The sequence below is a fragment of the Hydra viridissima genome, unplaced genomic scaffold (assembly GCF_058129835.1).
Source record: "Hydra viridissima isolate aposymbiotic clone 2 unplaced genomic scaffold, HvirCarnegie_v1 scaffold_1, whole genome shotgun sequence".
Classification (NCBI taxonomy): domain Eukaryota; kingdom Metazoa; phylum Cnidaria; class Hydrozoa; order Anthoathecata; family Hydridae; genus Hydra; species Hydra viridissima.
Genome location: NW_028324300.1, coordinates 8,280,489 through 8,298,135, shown reverse-complemented (window position 1 = coordinate 8,298,135; position 17,647 = coordinate 8,280,489). Strand labels below are relative to the sequence as shown.

The following is a 17,647-nucleotide window of genomic DNA, read 5'->3' as shown; positions in this document are numbered from 1 at the left end:
TGTTTGAAATTGAAAATTGGCTATGTAATTATGCTACTTAGAAATATAGATCTCAAAGCTGGGTTATGAAATGGTACTCAAATGAAAGTTTGTTCTCTTCAAAATAATTATATTGATGCAGAGGTTTTGACATGTGTTTCTGGTGGTAAACGGGGTTTTGTTCCTCGAATTCAGTTGGCTCCATCAGATTCTAATTTACTTTTTGTTCTGAAACATCGTCAGTTTCCTGTCAGATTGGCTTATTCAATGACAATTAATAAAAGTCAAGGTCAAACATTTGATAGAGTTGGGGTATATCTCAAAAAACTGTGTTTCTCTCATGGTCAACTTTATTTTGCATGTTCAAGAACTAAAGCATTTAATAGTTTGTTTTTCAAAATTTACAAACATCTCATTCAAGGTATGGTAGGTGAAAAGTGTTACACAAATAATGTTATCTTTTCTAATGTTCTTAATTTATAGTCTTTAGATTTTCATTTCAAAAATTTACTGTCTGTAGGTTTTGAGTACATTTTGTATGTATAACTTTATTTATTATTTTAATATTTTTTTTAAAGTTTTTGATAAATATATCTGTCATTTAATATTGTTATAAAATGTGTTTATATGTGTTATATACCACCATATTTGTTTATAGTTGTATATATGTTTAAATTATGTTGTTTCCATGTTTTCAAAGTGGTGTGACTTGGCATTATGTTGAGCAGGATTGATAATCTTCCCAGCCAAGCGTATTACTTATAGCAGAGGTGTGACTTGGCAGCATTTAGTGCCAGGCGGAGTTACTGCTTTTAGGTTGTGTTGTCTAGCCTTTTTTTAATTATTCTGGAAACACATAATAATGTCTGTTAATGTTTAGCATAATGTGTATGAGAGAGTATGCAACCTTGATCTTTAAATCTAGGGTGTTTTAATGTCCTTAATTTGAAGTAATTGAATAACTAATATTGAACATAAAAACAAATATACTTTTATGTATTTATATATATTTAGTAAAAAGATAAATATAGTAAACTTTAAATTGGTTTTCTAATTTTGCCTTTCATATTTTAATTTGGTTTGTTATTTTTGCTAGATTTTAGGATCAAGGGTGTAAATATTCTATTGTTATGTGTTATTGTTGTAGTGTTTTGTGTTGATATTCATTTTTAACAATAAACACCTTCACATTGGTGACTATTGTTATAAAATGAATAATAGGTAGTTTCATTATTGGAACTTACTGCTTTTTTTTTATTTACTAAAACCCAAGACAACATTATGCTAAAAATGCAATTTATATCTTAATTTGATTTTTTTTTTTTTTTTTTTTAAATTTTTTTTTTATAGTATTGTTAATCCTTTTGTACTTTGAAATAGATTTTATAGTTACATTTTCAATAAATATTTATATTAACTGCCGTTTCAAAATAGGTTACTATAAATAGGTAAATCGATTTTCAGTTTATATGCGGTGTTTTTTTTTTGTTGTTTTACAAATATCTATGGAGCATACTCTTTTTATTTTTTATCTTAACAATAGTCAGTCTGTAATTGTACATATTCTCAAAATAAATAAAATATTAGAAACAAGCTGAAGGTTCTTAATCTAACATGACTGCAAGAAAAACAAGTTACAGTTTTCAACATTCCTATCACAAAAGATAAAGTCTTTCAAGGAAATAAGATTAAAATACACCTATACCTAAGAGAAGAACAAATATAAAAAAGTGACTGAAAAATAATTAAAAGGTTGTTTATACTGAGAATGTCAAAGTGAAAAAAAGTAAACAAAAATTATTTGCAAAGAGAGCGAAGAAAAGACAATTAAATTTACAAAGCTCTCAAGGAATTAACTCTTCAGATATTAACTTAATCAAACAATTTAAGAATAGCAACAAAATGTGAGATGAAAGAAAAGTAACCAATTCAAGGAACAATAGTAGATTCTTTAAAGGTAATCTATAGTTTAAATTTAAAGACTGCAGATTTCTTTTTTAGCTTCAAGTTATGAAAATTGTGCTGTATTTTTCTGTTCTATTAAACATTTGGATTTTTTTTTTTGTCTTTTAATGCATATGAAAATATTCTTCTAGAAACACTTTGTGGAGAAGAAACTCATTCTTTTACTTTATAGAAACATTTGTGGACAAGAAACTTATTCTTGAATAAAAATGAAATTCATACAAAATATACATTTTCAAACTTAAAAAAAAACCACAAAAAACTGTACTGATAAAATAAGATGATAAATAACTTAATTAAGAAAAAGATTTATACTGCAGTATAACATCTTTTCTTAAGAATAATTTAATTATTTGTTTACCATTTTTCAGCAACCACATATTCTATCAATCCACAATGATGGATAATGGTAGCCAATGTGTAACGCATGCAAGTTTTGATCAGGTCATTTTTATTTTCAAATTTATCAACACCTAGTATGAAAAAAAGAAATAAATTTACATCAGTTTATATACAACTACAGACCTATTTACTTCACTAAAATTGATCAAAGTCAAATTCTAAGTGTTTTCTTTGGGTGAGTGAATAAATGTGTGCATAACTTAGTCTGAAGTTAACCCAAGGTTCATCCAATATGTAAAAAAAAGACAGTGAAATACTAAATCATTAATCTTATATTAAAAAATTAGAACAAAAATAAAAGGTTTTCAACACATCCTTATCATCTGGACCATCAAGACTATCAAGACTTATCAAGACTTATCAAGACTTATCAAGACTTATCAAGACTATCAAGACTATCATGACTATCAAGACCATCAAGACCACCAAGATAATCTACAGTCATTTCTTTATTAATTTTGCATAGCGCATAAAAAATATCATTTTTAAAAAACAAAAATGAACCTGTGTGCATAGCATGATCAAACATTCCTTCACAAAGTTTTGACAAAGCAGGAGTATCAGGGCCATTTGCTAATTCTAACAAGTAAGCCATTTGCTTTGGCACTTCAGTAGTTATTGATAAGTTAAAAGGGTTCCATTTACAAGTTATCTTACAAAGACATTCTGTCAGTGCATGATCTGTAGAAACAATAAAAAGAAAATTCACTATTCTCGCCATACTATAATAATATATTTGTTTAATTACCATCATTTAAATTTGCATGCAAAATCAAGAAAGCAAATTTATCATTCTTAGTAAATCTTTTAAAAACTTGCTTTTTACCAAAATTTTTACATGCACATTAGTCACATTTATACAAAAATAAATACACAAAAAAGTATTAAACACAAAAGATTCATTTACCCCTTAACTTCTCTCTTTCCTCAAGCCCATTAGACAAAAGAGAACTCTCTAACAATGTTTTGCAACATATCTCTTCTTTTGTCTCTTTATTTCCAGCTAAACCGACATGGATAACACAACCAATTAAAACACCAAGAGAAACTTGCATGTCGAGTAACCAAAATGATTCTTGTAGATTATTTTCGTCATCACTTTTAACCTTAAAACTAGCTTGAAACATTATTTCTTCCAATTCAAAAACTTGACATTCTGTTGAAGATTTGTTGATGTCATTTAAAGCAAGGAAAATATTCATCATCACATCAAGTTTTAAAAAGTGACAAATATTATATAGGGGAACAGTAAATAAGGAGTGAATAAAGCATAATAGGATTGGCCCAGCAACTGAGTTTTTCAAGTAACCTACAATTGAAAACATTACACACTCACAATAACAAAATAAATGCATAATTCTTCTTTGTAAATCTGAAATCTTAAAATCAAAAGAAATAAATAACATAAGAAGCAAAATGTAATTTTCAGATAAAACATATTTTTCATGATGAGAAATTTGTGTTTAGCAAAAAACAAAAGCAAAATGAAATAATAGATTTTTACTTTCTTTAAGATATTTTTGAAATTTAGTGGCATTCTCTAAAGCATTACAAGCATGCTGACTTAACACCACTATATATTTGCCTAAAATTCTCTCATAAAGTGTTACCTAAGACAAAAATACAAACAAATGATAAATTTATAATTACAAAGAAATAAAAATTAAAAAAAAGTAAGTTCAAATAGAAATTACTTGATAAATAATATATAAAAAATGACATAAACAGGAGAATAATTTTACTAACTTGATCAATGAGCATACTTTTATTGATCAAAGAAGCAACAATATGCAACTGCAAAGTTTGTAAAAGTTTCAGAATAGATTTCTGTATCTCACTGATTTGCTGTAAGCAAACACCTTTGTTGTCATATGCCAACTGTTTATCCTTTAAAATTTAATAGCAGTTTTAAAGTCAAAACTATATCCTTAATGTTAAAAATGCTCAACATCAGATAATTTACATACTGATAAAATTGATGCACTTTGGACAAGAAGCTGTAACATTTTTCCCAGCACATCAAGTTTTCTTTCCTTGTCTTTCACAGACTCTTGGTAAGAAAGTGAGTCTTTATGTAAAGGAATTTCATAAAAACCAAACAACTTTGTGATTATTTTATGATCACAAAAATTGCTCAAAATAACGTTCAGCAACAACAACTAGAATCAAGAAACATTTGAAATCTACAACTGTGTGATTTGTTTTTAGACAACTTAAAACAAATCACACATTTTGCAAATATCATAGTTAAGATAAAATGCTTATCTTGATACAAAAAGCAATACAAACATAGATTAAAAAATATTTTGTATATGTTTTCTGTATATTGTATTTTGTATATGTTTGAATTTCATATTAAAAATAAAAGCTTGTTGACAAAATAATGGTAGTGGGATCAAAACTAACGAATTAATCTTATTTTTTTTAAACAATTACTGTAAATGAAATTTTAATACTGAATTATGAAAAAAATGTAATGTGAAATGATAAACTAATTAGAAGAAAATTTAAAATTTTTGCTTTTTACTTACAATAATTATATAAGTATAAACAATAGGTTGGGCATAATAATACTAGCATTGATTATTTAATGTTACATTGCAAAAAATTTAGCAACAACATTATATAACAAGTAATTAAACAGTAGTAAAAAACTAATATTTAATTGGATGCTCCTGGTTTTTCGTTACAGCTTTGCACCTGGTATGAAGTTAATCAGATTTTGACAAGGTTCTAAAGGAATGTTTTTCCAAGCATTCTGGACAATATTCCATAACTCTAGTTGATTTTTTGGTTTTTCATTATAAACAGCCTCTTTTACACCTGTGCAAAGGTTTTTAATCAAACTGAGATCAGGTGACTGCACAGACCAATCATTAACTACAATCCTATTCTCCACGAACCAATTTTTCACTCTGTGGCTGTTATGCTTTGGCTAATTGTCCTGCATATAAACCCATTTGAGTGGCATAACTTCCTCTGTATAGGGCAACATGGTGTTTTGTAATATTTTGAGATAAACACTTTGATCCATAATTCCATCAACCTTATAGATCGGTTCTATGCCATAATAAGAAAAGCAAGACCAAATATTTGTTTTTGCTCCACTATGTTTAACAGTTATTAGGGTGTTTTGCACATATATAAAGAGTTAGGTGGCCTCCTAACATATGTCCACTTGACCCAAAGAAAAAATTTTGTTCTCATCAGACCACAAAATATAAAATTATTTTAAAGCAGGCCAATCTACATGCCTTTTTACAAAATACAATCTTGCTAGGGGAACTTTTTTTAGGCTTCTAGCACTTAATTTACTTTTTAACTGCCTACGTACTGTTCTCAAAGAAACACTTAAATTCAAATCTTCTTTAACATAGAGGGAAGTTATAAAAGGATCAAAAACAACAGCATGTTTTATTAATCTATCTTCATGCTCACTCAATTTTCTTTCTTGGCTTTTTGTTTCATCTATATTCTGATCATCATAGGAGAACTACCTAACGTCTTATGAATAAATGCATATGATTATGTATAAAATTCAGGACTTCCCCAAAGTAGTTAGAACAAAGTTACCAATTTTTTTTACTCTAATTTCAATATTCAATGTATGTATTACTGTTATACATACATTTAATATTGAAATTAGAGTAAAAATTTAGTGATTAATCATTTATGATAATAATTAAATACAAATTTGTTAATTTATATTTAATAATTATTATAAATAATTATTGTACTAGTCACTACTATTATTTTGTCACTACTATTTTTTTTTGCCTAAAACTGTACATCAACATGTATAATAAAAATAATTTGTTAAATGTATTAAAATAGTTATAAAATCATTTATATATCTAAAATATAGAAACAAAATATAATTAGAACTCACTTTCCCACATGAAGGTGTCTGATTAGGGTTCAGAAGAGTTTCAGACAAATAATTCAATGCTAACTCAACACAATCTTCCAAATTTGGTAGCAAAAACTGAGCACCAACATTTACAATTTGTGAAACTTTTTCAAAAATATTGTAGGGTAAATCCATTTCATCTACAAGTTGCAGTAAAAGTTCCAGAAAAGGTTTCCTTACATTCCTTAAAATGTCATTTCGCAGTGATGCATACTTTGCAGAAAGTTGAAAATGGCTTACCAACAAATCTAATATTGATTCCAAAAAATTTAATCCAGCACTAAAAAAAATTTCTTTACTAGAAAAAAACACTTAATTGATAAAGACAATTAATACTATTAAACTGTACTAAATTAAACTTAATATATACATTAATAAAAATATACTTTATAAAAATATACTTAATAAAAATATATGTATTTAATAAAAATATATATACTCCATAAAAATATATCCAATATATATAAATATATCCACTTTAAATAAATCTATATACTTTGTATAAATAATTATACATTAAATAAATACATGCAGTATTTAGTTAAAAAAGAAAATATACATATTACACTACTCTTATTTTAAAGTTAATAACAATCAATTACAATATCCTAAATTAAGGAGCTTCTAATCCTAAACTTACTTCTTCTGAAAACTTTCAAATTGTGTTTTTTTTTTCATATACAAATCTAGCAGAAGGTACAAATTAATAAATGTTTCTTCATCCAATGAAATGCAATAAGGTTTATTAGACACTAAATACCTCCTAGACAAAAATAAATAAAAATTATTAAAACAAACTTTTAAATGCGTAAGAAAAAATTGCACAAAAGTAAATGAACAAGGATAGATAATTTTGAGTAAATTAGTTGATAAACAATTAATTTCATTGTCTTATCATTCACACTTATCATTCACGCTTACCATCTTATCTTTATAAGTGTAAATACACTTATCATTCATTATTATTGTTTTCCCTTCATTTTTGAGCAATCAGTTAGCTTTTCAAAAAGAATCTTTTTTTAGTATTCAAACTAAAAAATAACTTTCAGTTAAAAAGTGATATAATAATACACAATCATTGTTTGGATTACCCAAACTTAAGTGAAATAGTCTACATAAACCTGGTGAAGGTATCACCTTTGTAAGGGTGGGCTTGTCCAAGCAAAACTGTGAGAAGTTCCTGTAGAAATTTGTTCAATTTTTATGCCATCAAAAGCAAGCACTTTTGTAGGGAAAGAAACAGGTGTAAAGCAGTGCCCTAAACCACATTGTCCCATATTATTGTTTCCCCAACTATACACTTCATGATCTGTGTAGAAAAAAACAAAACAACGGTATAAAAAATTAATAAAAAACTTTCCTTTATTAAAAAAAAAATAACAACAACAACAGTGTGATGGGATTCATAAAGACTGTATCAATAGATGTACTAAAACTTAAAATGTTAAGTTCTAATACATGTATTAAACACTTTGGAATTACATAAATTGTGAAGTGCTAAAAAAACTTCTTTTAAAGAATATTTCCCTAGATTTTATGTCAATTTAATTCAAGATACAATCATCATAAAATTAAGATTTTAAGGCAGTATGGTAGTTCAATGTACACCAGACGATAAATTAGAATTTTTTCCTACCTGCACTAAGTGCTAAACAATGACTATCTCCTAGTGAAATATCAATAAAATGTTTATCACGTAAAGATTCAACTATTTTTGGAAGCAGATGAACAGCATCAGCAGCCCCCACACCCAAGCAAGGTCCACAACCCCAAACATAGATCTGCAAATATAGCACAAAAAAAAAAGTCACAAAAGTGAAAGTTTATTACGTACATGCCATAAAGATTGCAAATATTCTTCAAAGTGTAAATAAATTTTAAGAGGAATTGGGAGAGACTTACTTAGGAGAGTAACTTTTAACTAATATAAAGAAAAAGTAATTTTTACCAAGCCACTCCATGTTAATGCCATACTGCACTGTGTTCCAGCAGCAATCTTCTTGATATGAATCCCTTTTAATGCATCAATCACCTTAAAAACATAAAATAAAATCTGTTCATTAAAATATTACTTAAAAACATTAAAAAAATGATTGGTTAAGCATTACACTTTTTATAATTTAAAAATAACTAGGGGTAGTTAATAATTTAAAAATACCTTGGGGTAATACTCCATTTTTGTATTCCCATGACCAAGTTTACCTGATTGACAGAATGAAGTTACAAAAAGAAATTATTGAAATAAATCATTTTATATGAAGTCAATCAAAAGAATAAGTTAACTGATATGTCAGTTAAGTTACCATTATCTCCTGCACCAAATGTCCACACAGTCATTTCATCTTTAGACAAAACAATAGTGTGAGAACTCCCAGCTGCAACCTGACTTGCAGCATCAATTGACCGTACAAGTGTTGGAACACGTTGACTACTGCTATCTCCATGACCTGAATTTTAATTGATACAAAAAGGAGAAGAGTTTGCAAAAATTCTCATAAGATAATATCTAAATCATGTATTTAAAAAGTATATACTAAATTTTAACCATTCTTTTTTTTTTTAACTTTACATACCTAACCTTCCATGGTCACCCTCTCCCCATGTGAAAAGATCCCCATCTTTAGTAATGGCTGCACTGTGTCGACTACCTGCTGAGATGTAAACTATCATCTAAACCATAAATTTAGAGAGAAAACTTTCAATAGTAAAATAAAAAGTTTTCTTTCAAATCTTGAAAACTAAAAATTCGTAGAATAAAAACTAAAAATTGATGCATCACTAAAAAAAAAGATAAAAGCTGTTAATTCCATATACAGTGAAGTGAGGTTTTGGTATTAAAAATTATAACTACTGATAAAAATTTTTTTTTTTGTCATAAATCTTGAAAGTGTTTTAATCTAAAAAAATTAGGCTTTACCTGATGTTTAAAAACTCCATGAATAATTTTTGGAAGCTTCTGAGTTACAACATTTCCATGCCCTAACTTTCCAAATTCACCTAAAAAAATTGGACTAAACTTTAATTAAAGAATCATAAATCATTTAACAGTGCTATTGATCCAAAATTCACTTAAAACTATGAAATACTGCCCCCAAAAAACATAGCTCCAAAATATGTTCTTTTTACTCTTGTCTATATATCAGTTGTATATTACCAGCTATTCAGTTCATTGGAACAAGTTCTAGAGGTTCCTAAGGGTTCTAAAACTCATTTATTTTGAGCTAATATTTTTTTGTTACTGCAAAAAAAAAAAAAACAAAAAAAAAAACAAGAGGGAAAAATATAAATCCAAGTGAAGATTTTAAACTTTTACACTTAGCATTTAAGAAAATTTTGTCAAATAATTTTGAAAATCATAGCTTCTTAAAAATTAAGTTATTAAATAATAATTCATTAAATAATTATTCATTTAAGTTTAAAAGAGCAGAAAAGTAAAACTGCTTAAAGTTTGTTGTATTCGGAAAAGTTTTTCCTATGCTCATTCTTTAGTAGGTAAAGATTCTTTAGAAGGCTGAAATTAAGTATTAGATTTAAGTAAATTTTTTTGTAAATAATTCAAATACTGAAATATGTATAATAGTGTGATAACAAAAAAACTTTTTTTATGAAACCACTTGCAATCGAGGAAAGTTTATGAGTAATTAAAGAATATAAATTGCATTTTTGATTTTTTTTAAAAAAGTTCCCCCCCCCCCCTCTTCGGAAGAAAAAAGTGACTAAATAATTTTTTTTTAAAAAAACGACATGTGTTTTTTGCTTTATTCAAAAGACTATTAGTAATAACTAAGCAAATTTTATTAACAAATAAGATACAGAACAGCTAGCAATTTGTCCAAAATGTACAAAAAATGTTTAAAAAATAGTTTTTGCTATGAACTTCAGGTTCAAAAATTCAATTTTTCTTGATTTCGCATGAAGTTCCTCCATCAGTTTTACAGCACGTTCAGCAATTTGGTTAGATCTTGGAATGTCAATTAATGACTCTTCGACTGACCAATGCGTCTCCAAACACTTAACTGCTTTCTTGCATTTTATCTTCATGAGTGAGGTAAACAGTTCATTGAAGGACGCTTCATTGTAGTGTTGCGAATGGAACCAAGCATTTGCGCCACTCTGGTATCAGAAATAATGCTATAACAGCATATATCGCACCTGAGTTCCACCTTGCCTGGTGTAAATTTGGGAGTTTCTTCCAGCTGATTATAGGCCAACGTGAAGTTGTTTTGTAATGACGATATGCCTGACATAGTTCAAATAAGAACTTAAAATCATCTCGCCATCCAGGGTTCTCGCCTGTGTTAACATCATCTGTAGTAACGAGGTGGTAATCAGCCTGAAGAGAGACATAGTTTTCTGTTAATTTGTTAATGAAGAAATAGTTGAGTTCTGGTTTGGTTGTTGGCTCTTGAATAAGAAAATCCATGACATGCTTCAGAAGGAGGTCGAGCACATGGTGCTGGCAGCCAATATATTGTGGCTTCTGAAACCCCTTGCTCAAGACATCATCCTGTATGAGCTTTACAATCCCGTGCAAATGACCAGTATTTACTGCGGTCGTGTCGCAGATTATCATGCAAATATTTTCCCAAGCATCGTATTCATCAATTAGCTGATGAAGTTCCTTGTGAATGGCTGCGGCAGAACCACTCTCACATTTAAGAATACCGAGTTTGATTTCAGTTGTCAAATTTTTCAGCAGAACAACTTGATACTCTTCCCCTTGCATTCTTTTACCATCAAACTGGAGACAATAGGGATCATTGCTTTGAAATTTTTGAACAATTTTGGTTTTCATTTTCTGTCCTTCAGAGATTACTGGTTTGCAGACACCCACCTGACTTGGAACCGGCACATCATGACCATGTTCAGCAATGGTTGCAAGAACGTCATGTGCTTTATGTGTAGAAATGTTGTTTTTCAGTACTAGTAAACCCGCTGTTGTAGTGCTTGATCTTTGGTATTTTGAATTGCATTCAGGAGAAGATGACGTGGAAGAAGAGGTTGCCGACTCGGGTGAAGAATCAGAGGTTTCAGAATCCGAAGATTCTGAGTCACTTTCATGTGTTTGTGTGGGTTGGGATTGAGAAGAGCTGGCTTGAGGTTGAGTTGTTGATAGTTGGATTCGTTTTCTTGGGTGGATTGATTCCAAAGGGGTTTGTTTGATCATTGAATAACCAATCTTTCCTCCACTCTCAACTTGCCTCTGGTAGAGCTCTTTATCCTCCGTACTTTTCCATTTTCCATTAACGTTAGTGACATCAAATAACTGAGAAAGTGTTGCAGTGAATTTATCAGACGGTTTCTTTTTGTTTTTGTCATATTGATCAATCAGACTATTGAGCTTCTTTCTGATGAGTGCGCTGGATAAAAGTGGAAAGTCTAGAATTTCCCTCCAGAGCAATTCTATATCCGTAATCATAATTTTGATTCGATTCAGTCGCCGTTTTTTGCTGTTGAACAGAAAAGTGAAGTTTCCAAATATTTGACGGTTTGTCGGCATCCGTGTGAGATTGGTTAGCTTTTAAACAGATGGAATACTTGGATCTCTTTTCTGTTTAGAAAAAGAGGGTAGATTCTTCATCCAAATATACCTGTTTGACTTTACATTGTTGCTGGAATTTCTATAAGACATTTTATTGACAATCTTGCGCTGGAAACAAAAATATTCAAACGAGTTTACACTTCACACGGTATAGCAAAATACCGTTTGAAGTGTGTAAGTGAATACATTCAAAACAAAGATAATAAACAACATCTATTAACAGACTACTAAACTAACAACCATCTGTAAATGTCTAGTTTATAAACAAATGGAAACAGCTGACTGGAATGTGCTTAAAAGCAGTATAGAATGTCATATAAAAAGTCAGTGTGAAATTGAAACCGATAGTCAAACAGTGCGATGTGCGCACAAAAAAAAATAAAAAGGTGGGGGAACTTTTTTCAATTTTTTTAAAAACTGATGTTGCTACTGTCATCTACCTACAATTGTTCCTCTAATGTAAAGGGTTTCAGTTTCGTAACGAAAAATAATGATAATAGTTATTACCCTAATGTATAATAATAAAATGATTTTATTACTATACATAAATAATATTAGGTAGAATTGCCAGATGATGACTGAAATTAACAGGGCTGCTACATAGAATGAAGTGAATTTTTATTTTTTTTTAAATCATTCATTTTGCCCAATTTGATTATTTATTTTGAATCCAATGGGGGTTTTACTCTGAAACTTAAACATAAAACAGACTTTTAAAACAATTTTATGCATTATCCATATAATCTTATTTACTACCATGTAACTGTGTAATAAATTATTAATATTTTAAACAAACCGTCTCCCCAGCTGTACACAATTCCATTCTTTGTAAGAGCCAATGTGTGACCATCTGACCCTTTGGAGGATGAAATCTAAATGCAAAATCTTAATCTAAAAAAAACTTTAGTAAAATTTTTGAAAAATTACAATATATTAACTCAGCAAACTCATTTTTTAAATGTTAATTACATTCAATATTTAAGTAAATAATTAAAACACCAAAAAATTTAAAATTTTATTTTAAATAACGTCTAAAATTTTTCTACCTGAATTATATTTTGGTTACCAAAGTTTAACTTCTGTAAACTCTGTTTACTGCTAGAATCACCAATCCCAAGTCTACCATGTGATCCCTGTTTTAAAAAAAAGCTAATTAAAAAAATAAAAAAAAAACCCTGGTGAAATATTTAATTATTGTGTAATTGTTAGAAATTCAGAAATCTGAAAATAAAACCTTTCCACATGCATGTAATGATCCATCATTAAACAATGCAAATGAGCAATACTGACCAGCCTCTAACTAAAGAAATCATAAAATTATTCAAATAAAACAGCAGTAGAAATCAAAGAACAAAAAAATGTTTTAAAACTTTTTGATGATGAATTAAAATAATTATGAAACAAATATGTTATTATATATATATATATATATATATATATTAAATGACGACATCTTGTATGAGAGTTGAATAAATTTAATATATGAACTTCAATAAATACGAATTCTCTCAATACTAATTTTTTATTTTATCTAAGAAATTTTCGCTAGATTATTGATACTAGCATCTTTAGCTTTAATTACAAATTATTTATCAAATTAAATTACAAACAAACTCTAACGGTGATGTCACTTTTTAATGGCTTCTTTAAACTTTGCTTTAATTGGGCTTCTTTAAAAACGAACCCAAAAAATTTGAAAGAAAAGTTTGAGAGGCAATCGAAATTCAGTTCAACAAATGCGGACCTAAAAATGGAGGTATGAATTTAGATGACGGTCAATATGTAAAAACGCAATTCTGGACGTCATACTTTTTATACCTACATAATATTAAAGAAGCCCAATTAAAGCAAAATTTAAAGAAGCCATTAAAAAGTGACATTACCGTTAAAGTTTGTTTGTAATTTAATTTAATAAATAATTTGTAATTAAAGCTGAAGATGCTAGTATCAATAATCTAGCGAAAATTTCTTAGATAAAATAAAAAATTAGTATTGAGAGAATTCGTATTTATTGAAGTTCATATATTAAATAAATATATATTTATATATATATATATATATATATATATATATATATATATATATATATATATATATATATATATATATTTACTATCTTTTTTTTATAAATAATCTTTTGTAAACAAATATAAATGGTAAATAACAAATAAAAAACTTAAAATGAAAACCTGGACAGCATCTTTAAAGGCATCATTCTTTTTGGGAGTCAAAACTTTATCTTTATTTCCTTCAACAAGCTGATGACTACTATTGCTTCCCCAAGCATAAGCCTCATGTTTGGGATTCGATGAAGCATCAGGTAATACGAATAGCTGATTTGTTAGCATAACAGCTCTTTGAGAAATCTTTATAAAAAAAAATTAAAATTTGGGAAAACTGAAATAAAAAATGATTTGACAATGTACTTTTATTTTTCAAGAGTGATGTTTATTAAAATTTTCATTTGAGCAACATTACAAAAAAACAAACATTTCAGCTAAAAATTTATTAATAATCACTTTTTAAAACAGCTTGTAAATCAATCCTTGATGTAATGAAGTTTACAAAATTTAAATCTAGATAAAAAAAATTAACATACTTTCTCCAGAAGTAAAAGGGATGCTTGCATCAGTGGTAAGAACTCAAACACAAAACTTTGATGCTGAAAGATACAGACTTAAACATAAAATCTTTTCAAAAAAAAATATATATATATTATTTTTACTTCTATTAATAAACTTATGTATAATATATTTATTTTAAACTAAAAAAAGAAAATAAGAACTAAATATTACATCTAACTTTTCTTCACTAATTTGATTTATCCAATAAACAAATTTCTCTGCAGAAATTTTACAACAACCACCATCCAAAGCACTTATAATGCACTCATTTACCCAACTCAATAAATACTTAAGTTTGCCCCGGAGCATAGATAAACCTAGAAAAATATTACTGGCACAGGTTTCTAGAACAAAGTCACTTTCACATGAATCTTTGGATTTCATAATCTGCATCATAAATAGCATTACTTCATCCAAACAATTCTTTGCAACATTAGGGAAATTAGACTCTTCCCAAAAAGAAAGTGGAGGAATTGTCATTATTATATCAGAGCAAGAACAGAGTACTTCCTCACATAGTAAATTCATATGCACATCTGAGGATTTCTTTGATATTCTCAAAAGGGAAAACATGAATGTCATAAGTGTTTTTACAGACATCTCTAACAGTATATTGTTTTGGTCAATTTTGTTTGTATCTTTCCTTTTATCAAAAGTCAGATTGTTAGACATCTTTGAACAACCTCTATATTTTCTAGCTTTATGATACTTTTGGCAAACTGTTTGCAAAATAGCATTTATAATACTAACTCGTTTTTGAGCTGCGATTGAACTTGGGAAATTCTTGTTCAAGTTTTTAATACTTACATTTTCTTTGAGCATTAGCAAGCGTAAATACTTATCACATGTTTCTTTTGTGGGATTTTCTTCTTCGAAATCAGGAATTAAAGAAGCTCCATCTTTAGTGTACAATTGACTATGCTCTTGTTCATTAATGCCACTTTTGTAATTAGTAGGTACTTGACTATCATAAAGTACTTCTAGATTTTCTCTCTTCAGCAAACAACTAATATCAACATCAGCTAAACATGAAGGGATTTCCATAATGCAAAACAATTCGATATCTGCTTGTCATGTTATCTCCATTTGTTTTTCTTTTTTTAAACCTGTTAAAGTCTTTAATAAAAAACTATTTAAAAAATTAAAAAACAAACTACATGCATCATTACAATCATTATCACCTCCTTGCAATAATCATCATTAACATTACAGAATGGTAAAGATCATTTGATTTTTTTTTTTAAAGATGTATCTATAATTATAACATAATATAATAATATTATTACTACTTCGATTATTTGTATTTATTTTTTATTAGATAAAGTATAATAACAAGTTGAAGCCTTAAAACATAAGATTTTTTTTAAATCTCCAAAAGTATTCCTGTTTTCTTTATTTGTTAAAATCTTTTTTCTGTTAAGCATGTCTCTATTGAGAAAAGAAGTTTATTATAAATACAACACAATACAATTATAATATGCATTTTAAATTACTAAGTATTTGAATATTTTTCCACAAAACTTGTAATACAGGAGAGAGTTTATAGAATTTATCGATCATCTTTCTGATGTATCAAATCTCTTTAGTTCAAGGTAAAAAGCTTCTATGAAAAACTATTTAGTTATACCAAAATCTTTTTTCATCAATTCTGTACTGTAAGAGATTGGTGAGAATTTCTGATTGGAAGAAGGCAGTGTTTTTCTAAAACCTTCCCATTTATATTTTTCATTAAGTAATTTTAAAGTATCTTCTTTACTTAAAGACAGCACTGTAGACCAGTCAGGAATATTTGCATTAATTTGGTAAGCTTCTCGGCTAATTGACTGCTCAGCAAGTATTTCAAGAGCACTAAACATGGCACCACCTTGCCAGATACAACAATTTTCTGGAACAGCTGTTTTATGAAAAGCAAATCTTTTAAAAAATAGTTTATTTACATAAGGTTCAGTTGAAAGGATATGATTTAGCTCTGCATAAAATCGAGACAGGAAACCTGGTGACATGCTAGTACCACCCACAACTACAATATTTTCAGCTAAAAGTTTGCGGCAGTCAATAGGGCATTTAAGAATTGCATCTAAAACTGTAGTTGTAATAGATTGATTATCATCATTGCCTTGAAACAATATATCCAAAGAATGAGCTCGCAACTTTCCATTGACATTTAAAACCTGACCTCCATCTAATTGATATTTAGCAGGGGCAGCAACTAAATTTGAAGAAAAACGGCCAACAAAACAACACTGAACTTTTATGTCTTCTAAAACAATCTCATCTATTGAGTGTAATATCAACTTTGCTGACTTTTCAGTTCCATCTGACTCAACAATTCCATTTTCAAAAATCTGCTGGTTGATATGCTGATGAACAGTTTTTCCAGCAAGATTAATATAATCCATTGCAGATAAAATAGGAAATTCCTCAAAAATGGGAACAACAGTAGTTTCTTCATAACCACAGTCAATTACCAAACCAGTTTTAAGACCAAGGGAAAATAGTGCTAATAAATGGCTAGGAACAAAACATATTGATACAACTTCAAAATCTCTAAACAAAATCTGAGCTATTAGATTTCTAACATAAACAGATTTCAAAATGGAATCACAAATAACTACTCTTCGTTCTTTAGGATTGACAAGAAGATGTTTGAAGTATATCATGTGAAAAAATTCACGAAATTCATTATGGTCGATATTTCCTTTGTCTTTAAATAATTTGATGGTCACTAAATCACCATTAACTAACGTCTTTATTTCTGATCGAACTATATGTCTGGGACTAAATTCTCCAGCAAATCCTATCTTTGTGAATGCAGATCCAATATCAAAAACTACAGCTTGTTTGTCAGCTCCTAAACTTATGAGATCCATTAAAGCCATTCTTATTTTTCTATAAAAAATTTAAAAAAATATCAAGAGAAATTTTATGTAACTAATCATAAGTGATTTACACCAACAATCAGTTTTTGTTATTGATTTTCTTTTTATAATAGCTTTTAATCATAACTTTTCATAACAGCTTTTGAAATACAAAAAAAAAAAAAAGAAAACTGATTTTGTATTATTCTAAGAAATTAATAACAATCAAAAATATATACAGCAAAAAAAGTCAAATATTACTTTTTTAAGATTTGTATTTATAGCAAGTCTTTCTGTTTTCAAAAATTTATTTGAATAACATAAGTAAACTTGTGTATGCAAAAGTACAACAGATAGCAATATAATG

The 17,647-nt window shown here is 28.2% G+C and overlaps 2 protein-coding genes across 7 annotated transcripts in view; both read right to left on the bottom strand.

Moving 5' to 3' along the window:
* Window positions 1-15,562, bottom strand: part of LOC145187933 (putative E3 ubiquitin-protein ligase HERC1) — a 52,746-nt gene extending 37,184 nt beyond the window's left edge. For 5 of the 6 annotated variants that reach the window (XR_016449329.1, XR_016449330.1, XR_016449331.1 and 2 more), the window contains exons 1-21: window positions 14,594-15,562; window positions 14,398-14,460; window positions 13,988-14,164; window positions 13,033-13,098; window positions 12,845-12,931; window positions 12,595-12,670; window positions 9,174-9,253; window positions 8,830-8,926; window positions 8,560-8,703; window positions 8,415-8,458; window positions 8,205-8,288; window positions 7,893-8,037; window positions 7,394-7,565; window positions 6,897-7,019; window positions 6,236-6,536; window positions 4,314-4,505; window positions 4,093-4,233; window positions 3,851-3,956; window positions 3,254-3,655; window positions 2,851-3,027; window positions 2,306-2,417 (exon numbers count right to left, since the gene is read on the bottom strand). Coding sequence is in view for 3 of the 6 variants with exons in the window: in XM_090076894.1 (XP_089933020.1) it covers window positions 2,306-2,417; window positions 2,851-3,027; window positions 3,254-3,655; window positions 3,851-3,956; window positions 4,093-4,233; window positions 4,314-4,505; window positions 6,236-6,536; window positions 6,897-7,019; window positions 7,394-7,565; window positions 7,893-8,037; window positions 8,205-8,288; window positions 8,415-8,458; window positions 8,560-8,703; window positions 8,830-8,926; window positions 9,174-9,253; window positions 12,595-12,670; window positions 12,845-12,931; window positions 13,033-13,098; window positions 13,988-14,164; window positions 14,398-14,460; window positions 14,594-15,466 (3,662 nt within the window). In the remaining 3 variants the exon portion in view is untranslated. Of the gene's footprint in view, window positions 1-2,305; window positions 2,418-2,850; window positions 3,028-3,253; window positions 3,656-3,850; window positions 3,957-4,092; window positions 4,234-4,313; window positions 4,506-6,235; window positions 6,537-6,896; window positions 7,020-7,393; window positions 7,566-7,892; window positions 8,038-8,204; window positions 8,289-8,414; window positions 8,459-8,559; window positions 8,704-8,829; window positions 8,927-9,173; window positions 9,254-12,594; window positions 12,671-12,844; window positions 12,932-13,032; window positions 13,099-13,987; window positions 14,165-14,397; window positions 14,461-14,593 lie in introns of those variants that run through there. The other variant, XM_090076895.1, reaches the window with a different exon arrangement.
* Window positions 15,563-15,887: 325 nt separating this feature from the next.
* Window positions 15,888-17,344, bottom strand: LOC145188041 (actin-related protein 10-like). Its single transcript, XM_080064594.2, has one exon. It carries the CDS (start codon window positions 17,299-17,301, stop codon window positions 16,036-16,038), a length of 1,266 nt encoding a protein of 421 aa, XP_079920720.2. The 5' UTR covers window positions 17,302-17,344; the 3' UTR covers window positions 15,888-16,035.
* Between the last annotated feature and the right edge of the window lie 303 nt (window positions 17,345-17,647).